This window comes from Helianthus annuus, chromosome 5, assembly GCF_002127325.2.
Source record: "Helianthus annuus cultivar XRQ/B chromosome 5, HanXRQr2.0-SUNRISE, whole genome shotgun sequence".
In the NCBI taxonomy this organism is placed as follows: domain Eukaryota; kingdom Viridiplantae; phylum Streptophyta; class Magnoliopsida; order Asterales; family Asteraceae; genus Helianthus; species Helianthus annuus.
The window spans coordinates 106,701,763-106,715,163 of record NC_035437.2 but is presented as its reverse complement, the minus strand read 5'-3'; the positions used below and the strand labels follow the sequence as shown (position 1 = coordinate 106,715,163).

The following is a 13,401-nucleotide window of genomic DNA, read 5'->3' as shown; positions in this document are numbered from 1 at the left end:
CGTTGTGGCTGATGCCCTCAGTCGGAAAGACACTTTACCTCGGCGCGTGCGAGCGCTACAGCTTACGATTCAGTCTAGCCTTCCTGCACAGATACGAGATGCTCAGGCAGAAGCATTGAAGCCCGAAAACGTCAAGGCTGAAGCCTTACGCGGCTCACGACAGCAAATGGAACAGAAGGCAGACGGCGCCTACTATGTAACGGGGCGTATTTGGGTCCCACTTTATGGCGGTCTACGCGAACTTGTAATGGATGAAGCTCACAAGTCTCGCTATTCGGTACATCCAGGGTCGGACAAAATGTACCACGACATCAGAACCACTTATTGGTGGCCTAGCATGAAGGCCCACATCGCTACTTATGTTGGCAAGTGTTTGACCTGTGCGAGAGTCAAGGTTGAATACGAGAAACCAGCGGGCCTACTTCAGCAGCCTAAGATACCTCAATGGAAATGGGAAGAAATTTCCATGGATTTCGTTACAGGCTTACCTAGATCCCAGCGTGGGAATGATACCATATGGGTGATCGTGGATCGACTCACCAAGTCTGCACACTTCCTACCTATAAAGGAAACGAATAAGTTCTCCACTCTCGCAGACATCTACCTTAAAGAAGTTGTTTCGAGGCACGGGGTGCCCACATCCATCATTTCGGATCGCGATGCACGATTCACGTCAGAACTATGGCAAGCGATGCATAAATCTTTCGGCTCACGATTAGACATGAGCACAGCATATCATCCTTAGACGGATGGACAGTCTGAGCGTACGATCCAAACTCTCGAAGACATGCTTCGGGCATGCGTTATTGATTTCGGCAACGGCTGGGAAAAGCACCTCCCTTTGGTGGAGTTCTCGTATAATAACAGTTATCACACCAGCATTCAAGCCGCTCCATTCGAGGCATTGTACGGACGTAAATGCCGGTCACCTCTCTGTTGGGCAGAGGTGGGGGATAGTCAGATTACGGGTCCAGAGATCGTAGTGGACGCCACAGAAAAGATCGCACAGATACGACAACGCATGGCTGCAACACGCGACCGTCAGAAAGCCTACGCGGACAAGCGTAGAAAGCCATTGGAATTTCAGGTCGGGGACCGGGTTTTACTAAAAGTCTCACCCTGGAAGGGTGTGGTTCGTTTTGGCAAACGGGGCAAACTGAATCCGCGATACGTCGGACCATTCGAAATCATAGAAAAGATTGGCAAGGTAGCCTACAGATTGAACCTACCAGCTGAACTCGGGGCAGTTCACAATGTCTTTCATGTGTCAAACCTAAAGAAGTGCCTATCAGATGAAAACCTCATCATTCCTTTCAAAGAACTCACTATCGACGAGCGGTTGCAGTTCGTCGAGGAACCAGTAGAAATCACGGACCGGGATGTGAAGGTCCTCAAAAACAAGAGAATCCCTCTTGTTCGTGTTCGTTGGAACTCCAAACGTGGTCCAGAGTACACCTGGGAACGCGAAGACAGGATGACAGAAAAGTACCCCCAGTTATTCGAAACCAGTGCAACCACTACTGAGGCTGAAGCTACTACTTCGGAATTTCGGGACGAAATTCCAGATCAACGGGGGGAGGATGTGACACCCCAGGAAAACCAGTGAACGATTGAACTTACCTAGCTTCCTCAGTGAGTGCATACCAAATTTCGGGACGAAATTTCCAATTAGTTGGGGATAATGTGACAACTCGAACTTTGGACCTATTTTTGTGTAACGTTTATGAACATGACACGACTATATGAACTTGATTGATTAAGCGAATATTTATTGAATGTTATGTGATATGTGTGTTTTAATGAATGTATACATGATATGTTAAGTGTATGTATATGTGTTACATGAACCCAAACCGCACATCATGAACGAAACGTACAAGATTCACCGATCGCACAAGTCCTTTGGACTACATCACTTGCATTCGGACGTAAAGGGCGGCCCAAGTGTGGGTTCGGCCCAACCCCTCTCATGAACCATTAACACTTAGAAGTTAGTAAACTTCTCATTATTTTGCCAAACATCAAAACACACAAAACCCTAGACGACCTTCTCTCTCTCGTTTTGCTTGGAACCCGACGGCACAAGATCATCCTCTTATTCGGATCACACTTCCCTACTTGTAATCGGTTAGTGTTTGTTTGCGTATTCTTGCTGAATGATGTTATGGTGCCATGTTTTGTTTTAATCGATTAGAGTTGTTGATAGGATGAACAATATGAACTATATATGGATTAGCATGAGAATAACTTAAAACCGATGTGATGATGTTTGTTGAATTGCTGTTAAGATATATGATTCGAATTGTTAACTTGTCGATGTGCTAGTAAATCAGGATTCATAATAGGTTTGTATTAGGATGCTTAAATTGATCGGCTGTGATGTGATTGAACTCGGTTAATATGTTTAGATTGTAGGGTTTAATCCGGTTGAATGATGATAAGTTGTTCATATCTTGTTCGATTAGAAATTGTGTGAAAATGCTTGTTGATCGATTTCATGATTGAATGGAAAGTTGGAAACTGTTAATTGATTTACGAGAAATAAGGAAACTGGTTAATTGATTGTAACCAAATTGGCAAGAAATCCGGACTATTGAAACAGCCGCACAAGACCTATGGATCGCACATGAGGTCGTTCGCACAAGGCTGCTTGGACGACCAAGAAGTCCAAATCGCACAAGTTATCATGTTGTGGGAATGGGCCGGGCAGCCCACTCTATCGGATCGCACAACCCAAACTGATCACACAAGATCAGTCGGGCCGCACAAGATGATCACCACGCACAAGGTGTTTCTCATCGCACAATGTGTATTGGATCACACAAATTGATAAGCTGTTGGGCCGAATAGCCCAAGCCATGAACCGCACAGCAGATCCGATCGTATAAGCCCATCCGACACGCACAAGATGTTTGTTACTTGTTCTATTTGGGCCGTGAATGTTTAAACCATTTAACTGTATGATAGGCCGGGTATAGTTTGGGCATAGTCATGTGATCGCACAAGATGGTTGGGCTCGCACTAGCTCCTTGGCCCAACCATCCGAATCGCACAAGTGGGGTATTTAATGTGTTGACTGTTTACGTGCATACGTGTTTACTATGACGTATATGTGCATTAATTGAACCGAACCTGACTCGTGTGGTAACCCTGTTAGGACGAGGTTGACCATTTTAGTTCAAGAACCTTTTATCGTGTATCTGCCGAGCAAACCAAGGTGAGTTCACACAGCCAAGGCATGGGATTCCCGGGTTGGGAATTGGGTTGGATATGTTGGAAAGAATTACTCGTAATTACGCATTCACTAGACTATAGACCATCATCCTCAGGATAGTCAGGACACGTTACGTAAAGCCTACGTAACCCAGTAATTGCCATTTGTCTCCCGGGTCGGGAGGACACGTTACGTAAAGCCTACGTAACCCAATACCATCTACTGTCTTCCGGGTCGGAAGGACACGCTGCGTAAAGCCTACGTAGCCCCCCACGCGTACAACTGTCCTCGGGGAAGGGCACGTCACGTAAAGCCTACGTGACCCCGTACGTATTCCTGTTCTCAGTTTAAGAAGAACACATGGTTGCACTAGTCTAGTAAGTACTATAGTGGGAATCCCCCATTATAAAGGATAAACGTGAGAATCCCTCACCAGTAGTATATACGTGTATGGGAAGCCCCCACTAGATAAACTTACGCATTAATGTTATGAACTTACTTTCTGTGAACTCGCTCAACTAGTTGTTGATTATTTGCTGCATGCCTTGCAGGACCATAGGTACTCATGGAGCTTGCACAAGGAGGAGCAGGTCGTTGTGGGATAAAGATCATGAACGATATTTGAACTTATGACTATTTTGGGTTTACATTACTATGCTTCCGCTACTTAAACAATGTTTGGTTTTTGAACATCAATCATGTCGTGATGAATTACATTAACTACTTTTATTATTAATTGCTATGTTTGATATGATTGATGGCTTGATCCTGGTCATGTCACGCCTCCAAGCGGTGGTATTCCGCGTGTGGATTTTGGGGGTGTGACAGATTGGTATCAGAGCCATTGGTTATAGAGAACTTGGTTTTAATATGGGAAAACGTTTTTATTAAAACCGGACTATAACCAGAACAGTGCTCTCAACGATCCACAACGACGCTTCGCTCCACGTGCAAGACTCGACATCCTAGGTAATAAGGTTTATGTTTATTGCCTGTTTGCTAGAACTGCTTAGAACTTTGCTCGCATTACGTTTAGATACACATGATACTATAGCATGAGAATCCCTACGTGCTTACACTTTTCTGTCATTGCCCTACTCGCGAACCACTCTCACTTACGTTACTTTTTACAATGAAGATCATGTCTGGACGAATCAACATGACTCAAGCCCAGCTAGAGGCTCTCGTTCAAGCTCAAGTTGCTGCGGCACTTGCAGCTGCTCAAGCAGGTAGTATACCCTGCAGTATAGATTCATACTAGGATCTCTAGATCCTACATTAACTCTCGTATTTAACTTCGTCCTATTCGTACACAATAGGTCAACACGCGCAGCAGCCTGTCTGCACATTCAAGAACTTCATGGACTGTCGTCCAAATTCTTTCAGCGGCACCGAGGGGGCAGTGGGACTCCTCCATTGGTTTGAAAAGCTAGAGTCAGTATTCGAAATGTGCGAGTGCCCTGAGGCTCGCAAGGTCAAGTATGCCACCGGCACCTTGGAAGGAATCGCGCTAACCTGGTGGAATGCGCAGGTGCAAATTCTTGGGTTGGCAGCTGCTAACGCCACACCCTGGAACGATTTTAAGGAACTTATAAAAAGGGAATATTGCACAGGTGAAGACATTCACAAGCTGGAAGACGAGCTGTATAATTTGAAAATGGTTGGGTCAGAGATTGAAGCGTATACTAAGCGGTCGAACGAGCTGGCCGTGCTGTGTCCAACCATGGTGGACCCTCCATACAAGCGCATTGAGATGTATCTCAAGGGATTGGCGCCAGAAATCCAGAGCCATGTCACATCGGCTAATCTCGACAACATCCAGGATATTCAGCGTCTCGCTCATCGTATCACCGACCAGGCAGTGGATCAGAATAAACTGCCTAAGCGTGTCAGCGCTACTGCTACAGTCACTCCTTCAGCTACTCCTGCTACTACTAGCGACAGCAAAAGAAAATGGGATGGAGATTCTAGTAAAGGTTCAGCATCCGTTCAGTCTCAAGCGCAGCAGCAGAAGACTGACCACTACCAGAGTCCCAGTCAGCAATCCTCTGGTGGTCATAGACGGGGAAGATATCAGGGATTTCACCCCAAGTGTCACAATTGCAACAGGCACCATAGCGGCCCATGCAGCAAGGGTCGTTGTCAAAGGTGTCTCAAGATGGGGCACGAGGCTAAAGACTGTAGGAGCCCTCGTCCTGCAAATCAGAACCAGCAACCTCAACTACCAGCTCCGCAGAACCAGAATCAGCAACAGCAGCCACAGCGTGGAAACCGGGGATGTTTCCAGTGTGGGGCTGAAGGCCATTTTAAACGCGACTGCCCTCAGTTGAACCAGAATCGCAACAACAATAACCAGGGCAACGGGAACAACAACGGTGGGAACAACAACAATAATGGCAACGAGGCTAGGGGACGCGCTTTTGTGCTAGGTCGAGGTGACGCAGTGAACGATCCCAACGTTGTTATGGGTAAGTTTCTCCTCGACAATATTTACGTTACTGTTTTGTTTGATTCGGGTGCGGATACAAGCTATATGTCTGTGAAAATGTGTCAACTGCTAAAACGTGCACCAACACTTTTATCCACCAAACATGTAGTAGAGTTAGCTAACGGTAAAAGTCTAGAAGCCACGCACGTAGTTTAGGGTTGTAATCTTATCCTAGCTGGTCAAGCTTTCTCTATCGATCTCATTCCCATAGTTTTGGGTAGCTTCGACGTCGTGATTGGGATGGATTGGCTATCCCAACACCAGGCAGAAATCTTATGCAGTGAGAAGATAATTCGTATTCCTCGTTCTGGTCAAGAACCTCTCGAAGTACAAGGCGACAAGAGTGGTGCGGTGGTTGGCATCATCTCTTTCTTGAAGGCTCAGAAATGCTTACGTAAGGGTCACACAGCCATCTACTGTCTTCCGGGTCGGAAGGACACGCTGCGTAAAGCCTACGTAGCCCCCCACGCGTACAACTGTCCTCGGGGAAGGGCACGTCACGTAAAGCCTACGTGACCCCGTACGTATTCCTGTTCTCAGTTTAAGAAGAACACATGGTTGCACTAGTCTAGTAAGTACTATAGTGGGAATCCCCCATTATAAAGGATAAACATGAGAATCCCTCACCAGTAGTATATACGTGTATGGGAAGCCCCCACTAGATAAACTTACGCATTAATGTTATGAACTTACTTTTTGTGAACTCGCTCAACTAGTTGTTGATTATTTGCTGCAAGCCTTGCAGGACCATAGGTACTCATGGAGCTTGCACAAGGAGGAGGAGGTCGTTGTGGGATAAAGATCATGAATGATATTTGAACTTATGACTATTTTGGGTTTACATTACTATGCTTCCGCTACTTAAACAATGTTTGGTTTTTGAACATCAATCATGTCGTGATGAATTACATTAACTACTTTTATTATTAATTGCTATGTTTGATATGATTGATGGCTTGATCTTGGTCATGTCACGCCTCCAAGCGGTGGTATTCCGCGTGTGGATTTTGGGGGTGTGACAGCTGGCTCCAGCCATACTTGATAGGTTGTTTCCGGCCTGCGTGCCGTGTATGGCCCTGAATGGGCTTGTGATGGTTGTTTTTGAGACAATTTGAAATTTCTTGCCTGTGGTGTTATGTATTTGACAGATATGTTGTTACTTTGATTATGGTTATGCAAATTTTGAAATCGTCATAATATGTGCATGTTTAATTACTTTGATTAGGTGTCACGAATGAATGATGGCGCTGACAGGTGATGTTGTGTTATTACAACGTTTTTATTCTGTCGTTTAAGTATGCGCGCTTGTATGTGACATACGAAGTGATCGAGTTGCAGGTTATTGTGTGAGCTCAGCTGGGATCACAGCCTTGGGAGCGTTACAATGTTTAGTTACCTTGCTATCGATATTTTCGTGTTTATGTGGGCACAAAGTTATGTTTTTTGGCGCTTTGTAGGCTTTGGTTGTGTTTTCCGACCCGGCTGTTCACTTGGCTGTGACGAGCCTTGGAGGTCTACAACGTTTCCTATGGTCGAGCCATTGATGTTTTCGTGTACGCCCGAAGTAATAAATGCAGTTGTGACAAAAAATTTGCATGAAGTAAAGATAGCCAAACACTTCTTGTATTAGGTCAATGTGTCGGCGATTCGCCCTATACGATTACATGTTTGTATTATATGTAGCATTTTCGTAACTGTTGGGCATTCCAGGTTCGTGGAACCTCTTTGTCGTTCATGGTGCGTAGCTTGTATGCCCCCTTGCCGAGGACCTCATCAATGATGTACGGGCCTTCCCATTTGGGAGCCAGTTTTCCCGGTTTTTCTGCGTTGGACGCTTCATTGTCCCTTAAGACATAATCGCCTGGGTTGAAGGTGCAGATCCGGACTCGGGAGTTGTAATACTTTTCAAGCTTTGATTTGTATTTGGCTTCATTGATTGCTGCCATCTCCCTCCGTTCTTCTAGGAGGTCCAGGTCGATCCTCCTTTCTTCTTCGTTATTGATCAGATTCATGGAGAGCATTCTCGGAGATGGAAGCCCGATTTCTGCTGGGATCACAGCCTCGGACCCATAGACCAAGCTGAAAGGTGTTTCTCCATTGCTTGTTTTGGGCATTGTTCTATGGGCCCATAATATGCTTGGTAGCTCATCGACCCACCCTCGTCTTTTTTCACCGAGCCTTGCTTTGATGCCATCGACGATGCTCTTGTTGACCGCTTCAACTTGACCATTCCCTTGCGGATGTGCGACCGACGAGAAGGTATGTTCAATGTTTAGTTCCTTGAACCATCGCTCGAGATCATCTGCTGCAAAGTTTGTACCATTGTCGGTGATGATCCGGAGTGGCAGGCCGAACCGGCATATGATTTGTTCCCAAATGAATCGTTTAACGACTGCCGACGTGGTTGACGCAAGTGCTTTTGCTTCCACCCACTTGGTGAAGTAATCGACCGCGACGATGATGAACTTGACTGCCCCCGGAGCTTCTGGGAAAGGGCCCACCATGTCTATGCCCCATTGCTGAAAGGGCCATGCGGTTGTTACTGGTACCAATTCGTTTTTTGGACGCATGGTTTTTGGTGCATGCCGTTGGCAGCCGCTGCACTTCCTTAATTCCTTCACGGCATCGAGATGCATTCCGGGCCAGTAGTAACCGGCGTTCATTACTTTTGCCACTACCATGCGCGGCCCGGCGTGGATACCACAGATGCCTTCATGTACTTCCCGGATCAGATAATTTGCGTCGTCGGCGTCAACACATCTTAGCAGCGGGCCGAGATATGACTTTCGGTACAGTATCCCGTCTGCCATCTGATAATGTTCTGATTTATACTTGATTTTCCGCGCCTCAGCTTTATTTTCTGGAAGTATTCCGGACTGTAAGTACATGATTATGGGTGTCATCCAGGACGTGGTTCCTGTTTGGATGACGCTGACTTCTCTGAGTGGAACAGATGGGTTGCTTAAAACTTCTATGCGCACGTCTTTGGCTAGGTGCTGGAAACTTGTTGACGCAAGCTTGCTTAAGGCGTCTGCCGGCTTGTTTTCACTGCGGTTTATGTGGTGCACTTTGTAAGAATAGAAGGTTTGCAGCAACGTCTTTGCTTGGTTGAGATAGAGTGCCATTATGTCGCCCTTGGCTTCGTATTGACCATTGATTTGGCCTGCTACTAACATGGAGTCCACATGTGCTTCGATGTGTCGGACTCCCATTTTGATTGCCAAACGCAAGCCGGCCAGAAAGGCTTCGTACTCTGCTTCGTTATTTGTGCTCTTGAAGTCTAGGCGTATGGCGTAAGTGAACTCGTGTTTGTCAGGGCTTACTAGCCGCAGCCCCGCGCCTGCCCCATCTTCATTGGATGCACCGTCTGTATACAGCAGCCATGGCTCTTCGGTTTGTTTTTTCTCAGCTTTTTCCATCGCTTTACACTCTCTGTCTTTGTCATCTGGAACCTCCGTCATGAAATCTGCCAATACTTGGCCCTTGATCGATGGACGTGGTTTGAAAACGACGTTGTGTCCCCCTAGCTCTATTGCCCATTTGGCCAACCTTCCTGATACTTCTGGCCTTGCTAGGATATTCCCAATATTGTAGTTTGTTAGCACGTGGATGACGTGATTGGCGAAATATCTGCGCAGCCTTCTTGACGCGTGAATCAGTGCAAGGACAAGCTTTTCCATGATTGCGTATCTGGTTTCTGGGTCGGTCAAGGTTCTGGACACATAATATACAGGTGTTTGGACACCTTGTCGATCAACCAGCAGTACGGCTCCGACGGCCTTGTCGGAAGCTGAGAGGTACAGGACCAAAGGCTCTCCTTTGTTTGGTGCGGTAAGAGTTGGCAGCTTGATGAGACAGTCTTTCATCTCGCGGAACGCATTTTCTGCTTCCGGAGTCCATTGGAATTGGTTTTTCTTCATGCAGTTGCGCAAGGTCTTGATGAATGGGAAGGATTTTGCAGCGTGGTTGGCTAGGAACCGATTGAGTGCTGCCAATCGTCCTGCAAGCTTTTGCATGTCTTTGACGTTTGCTGGTGAAGGCATCCTTTCTATGGCCTGAACCTTTTCTGGGTTCACCTTAAAACCATCTTTAGTGACTATGAAGCCCAAAAACTTTCCTTCCTCCATTCCGAATGAGCACTTTGCTGGATTCAGTTTGATGCTTACGCTGCGCAGCGTGCTGAAGGTCTTCTGGATATTTGCCAGCATCGCGCTCTCCTCCTTGCTCATGATTACCAGATCGTCCATGTACACTTCTATGTACTTACCAATGGCGTCACTGAATGTTTCGTTCATCAACCTTTGGTATGTTGCGCCCGCATTCTTTAAGCCGAACGGCATCTTGGTGTAGCAGTATAACCCCGTTGGTGTGCGGAATGCGGTTTTATCTTCGTCTTGAACAGCCATCTGGACCTGGTGGTATCCTTTGTAGCAATCCAGAAAACATTTCCACCGAAACGTTGCCAAAGAATCTATTTTCTCGTCTATGTCTGGTAAAGCATAGCAGTCACGGGGACATGCTTTGTTCAGATCCTTGTAGTCGACACACATTCTCCAACTACCATTCGGTTTCTTTACCATTACTGGGCTTGCTACCCACGTTTGGTACCGGACTTCCCTGATGATTCCTGCGTTTAGCAGTTCCAACACTTGTTCTTTCATTGCATCATGTTTGATATCGCCTAGGTGGCGTTTGGCGTGTACCACTGGCTTGGCATCTTCGGAGACGTTTAGACGGTGTTCTGCTATATGCCGTGGAACACCAACCATATCAGCCGGTGTCCAGGCGAACACGTCCATGTTGTCATGCAGCAATTTCTTTAGCGCCGCGCGCGTTAGATCAGACATTGCGGGCCCCAGAGTGACTGTTTGTTCTGGGTACGCGCTATTCAATACCCATTTTTCTGCCTCTACGCGCGGTGCAGGCTTGCTTGCTTTTGCCGGTCTGATTTCATCTGTTGCTAGCACTTCTTTGCTTGCGTATATCAACGCGATGCCTGTTTCGGTTGGAAAACCTATGGCAGAATGTGGTGCGGAACAGATCATGCTGAAATCTCCTTGGGATTCTCTTCCTAGGAGGATGTCATGTCTTGAATGTGCCGGTAGTACCATGAATGTGACTTCTTCGGTTCTCGAATTTCTCCCATCAGAAAGCAACACTGGGAATGATATTTGTCCTAGGGGAAAGACGGCCTCGTTGCAGAAACCAGTTAGTGGGTAATCGACTGGTTCTAGGCGCGCCTTATCCTCTTGGTCGAATTGATTGAAGCACGGTTCATATATGATGTCCGCGGTGCTCCCGGGATCAATGAAGATGTAATCTGTTTGGTAGTGGCCGATCACCCCTGGGATGACTATTGGCCGCTTTTCTCTCGGGCCTCCCCTGACAACTGGGAAAACCACTTGCTTCTCGCGCCATGAATCATCCTGCGCGCGTTTGTTGTAATTTTTTCTTGGTCGCCGTGGACCTCCTTGCACCATATGAGTTTCTAGCTTTCTGAGCTTCTTGTTGTCTGGACCTTCATCTCTTCGTTGTATCTGGCGGTACTCGCGCTTTCCTCCTTTGACTAAGTGACCGAGCTTTCCGTCTCTTAGAGCTCTTTCGATTTCTTGCTTTAAGCTAAAGCAGTCATCGGTCAAGTGGCCCGTATCTTTGTGGAATTCACAGAAGAGATTTGGGTCTTGACCCCTTTTGTTGCGCATCTGCAAGGGTGGTTTGAACTGATGGTTCTCTGTGGCTAAAACTTCAGAAGGTGTTTTGGTTAGTGGAGTCCACTGCTTTTCTCTATTTTCGCGCTTTACTTCTTTTCGATGGGCTATCTGATTGATCGTATGGCGTGCGTCGTCCCGTGGGGGGCTTCTTTCTCTGTTCCCAGAAGCCCTCCACGGTTGATTTCTGCCCCTTCTGTTGTTTCGATCGTTATGGTTGTGTGCGCGCTGACGGTGATCGTCACCGGTCAGTTGCCTGTCTGTCTGCGCAATGGTCTTGGCCGCTTCAATGAAGGTTTCCCAGTCTTTGGGTCCTCCATCTCGCCCTTTGATTCTTTTAACCAGATCGTCGCACTTGACCGCTCGCATGAAGTGTGCGCGCATCATTTTCTCTGGTATGTCTCCGATCTCTAGACATTCTTTGTTATACCTTGTAATGAAATCTTCTACGCTTTCATAGTCTTTTCTCCATATGTTCAGACAATCACCCGGGTCTCTGGCTTGTCTTCGCTGCTAAGAGAAGTGTGCCAGGAACTTTTCTCGGAAATCGACCCATGATTTGATTTTGCCAGCCGGTAAGTTGTCGAACCAAATGCGCGCCGCGCCAACGAATGTCTGAGCAAACAGGTGGCACCATGTTGGTAAGTTCCATCCGCCTGTTGCTCCTGCACCTTTAAACACCTGGAGGTGATCGTCTGGGTCCGTCAACCCGTTGTATTTACCCACGTTGTGTGGTAATTTCGTTTTGTCGATGGCCGCGCACGCGATTTCTCGAATGAATTTTGACTTTTCAGCCATGTCCTCAGGACGATAGCTCAAGGTGTAATCATGCTCTGCTTTGGGGTTGTACCCCGCGCGCTTGGTTGGTTTGTATGCTTCGTGTTCCGGAGGAAGTCTGCTAAACACTGTGGATTCCGCCTTGTAAGTTGGGTCGTCTTCCTCCTCTTCCCATTCTGTATTCATGTTGCGCGCGCCCAAACGGGTTTGGATCGGCCTTCGTTGTAGATTGGAGGTTTGGACGAAGTTGCTCTCTGTTTCAGCATAAGTATCGCGCGTGTCTTGTATGCTGGGTCTTCTGACCTGTTGCAGTGGTTCTCTTTCTGGTCGTAAGTTCCACGCGTTTGTCTGCTGAGCCGTGTGTGTACTCAGAGACCTTGGTTGTGGAGTTACGAATGCTGATTGGTTAGCCTGTGCTTGGAGCAAGGCTTGTTGTGCGCTGAGCTGCGTATAAACGAGGTTTATGGACGCCATTTGTTCGGCATACCAGGAAGCCAGAGTTTTTCCTTCGGGTAGCCCTAAAAGTGCAGAGTAGTTGAGTTGTGCTTGCTCCGATGGAATAGAAGGGCCTGGTCCATGGCTTACAGTCTGCATCGGCGGCGGTGTTTGGTGTAATATCCCCGTTGGAGATTGGAGAGCAGCTCCGTTTGTGGTTTGAGTGATGATTCTTGCTGGTGTTTGGAAGATGGGTCCAGTTGTGGTTTGGCTAACAGCCCTGGACGCACTTCCAAAAATGGATGGAAACTCGTTGTTCAGCTGACCTTCTTGGATGGTCTCGTTCCTTTGACTTCGTTGGACGTGTGCCGTGTCCGAAACGAGTTCAAAGGAAGAGACTTCTCCGTCAGCTGGATGTGAATGATTCTGGTCTGCCATTTTCACGAGTGTTTTTTAGAAGAGAAAAAGAGGTGAGAGTGGTCTTGCAAAAAAGCGGATGGCGCCAATGTTGAAACAATGGTTAACACAAGGATAACCAAGAGGGTTGTTTCACTTATGGGGTTCAACCTCTTCTCTTGCTCGTATCGGTGGCCTAAGATCTGCAAAACAGTAAACACCGTTAGTCTCGTTAAGAGGGGGAAGGGGATTTTCCCTCTTAACCAGGCTCCGGCGTGAGAATACGTACTGCTCTGAGAGGAATAAAACAGTGTGTGTATAGAGTGAGTAAAGAGAGCCAAGATCCTCAACCTGAATGATGAAGGGTCCTATTTATAGCCAGA

At 47.0% G+C, this 13,401-nt stretch overlaps 1 protein-coding gene across 1 annotated transcript; it reads right to left on the bottom strand.

Annotated features, from left to right (window-relative positions):
• Nucleotides 1–7,375: 7,375 nt before the first annotated feature.
• On the bottom strand, nucleotides 7,376–10,471 carry LOC110943371. Its single transcript, XM_022185122.1, has 2 exons — nucleotides 7,860–10,471; nucleotides 7,376–7,547 (listed from the first exon to the last, which is right to left on the bottom strand). The coding sequence occupies exons 1-2, from the start codon at nucleotides 10,469–10,471 to the stop codon at nucleotides 7,376–7,378; spliced, it is 2,784 nt and encodes a 927-aa protein (XP_022040814.1).
• Nucleotides 10,472–13,401: the final 2,930 nt, after the last annotated feature.

Bases quoted from the DNA above. Each gene is read 5' to 3' on its own strand.
- LOC110943371 (XM_022185122.1), bottom strand. From the start codon at position 10,471: ATGGTTGGTGTTCCACGGCATATAGCAGAACACCGTCTAAACGTCTCC. The intron at 7,548-7,859 runs GTGGGTCGATGA...TTATGTCTTAAG, and splicing joins CTCGGTGAAAAAAGACGAGG to GGACAATGAAGCGTCCAACG.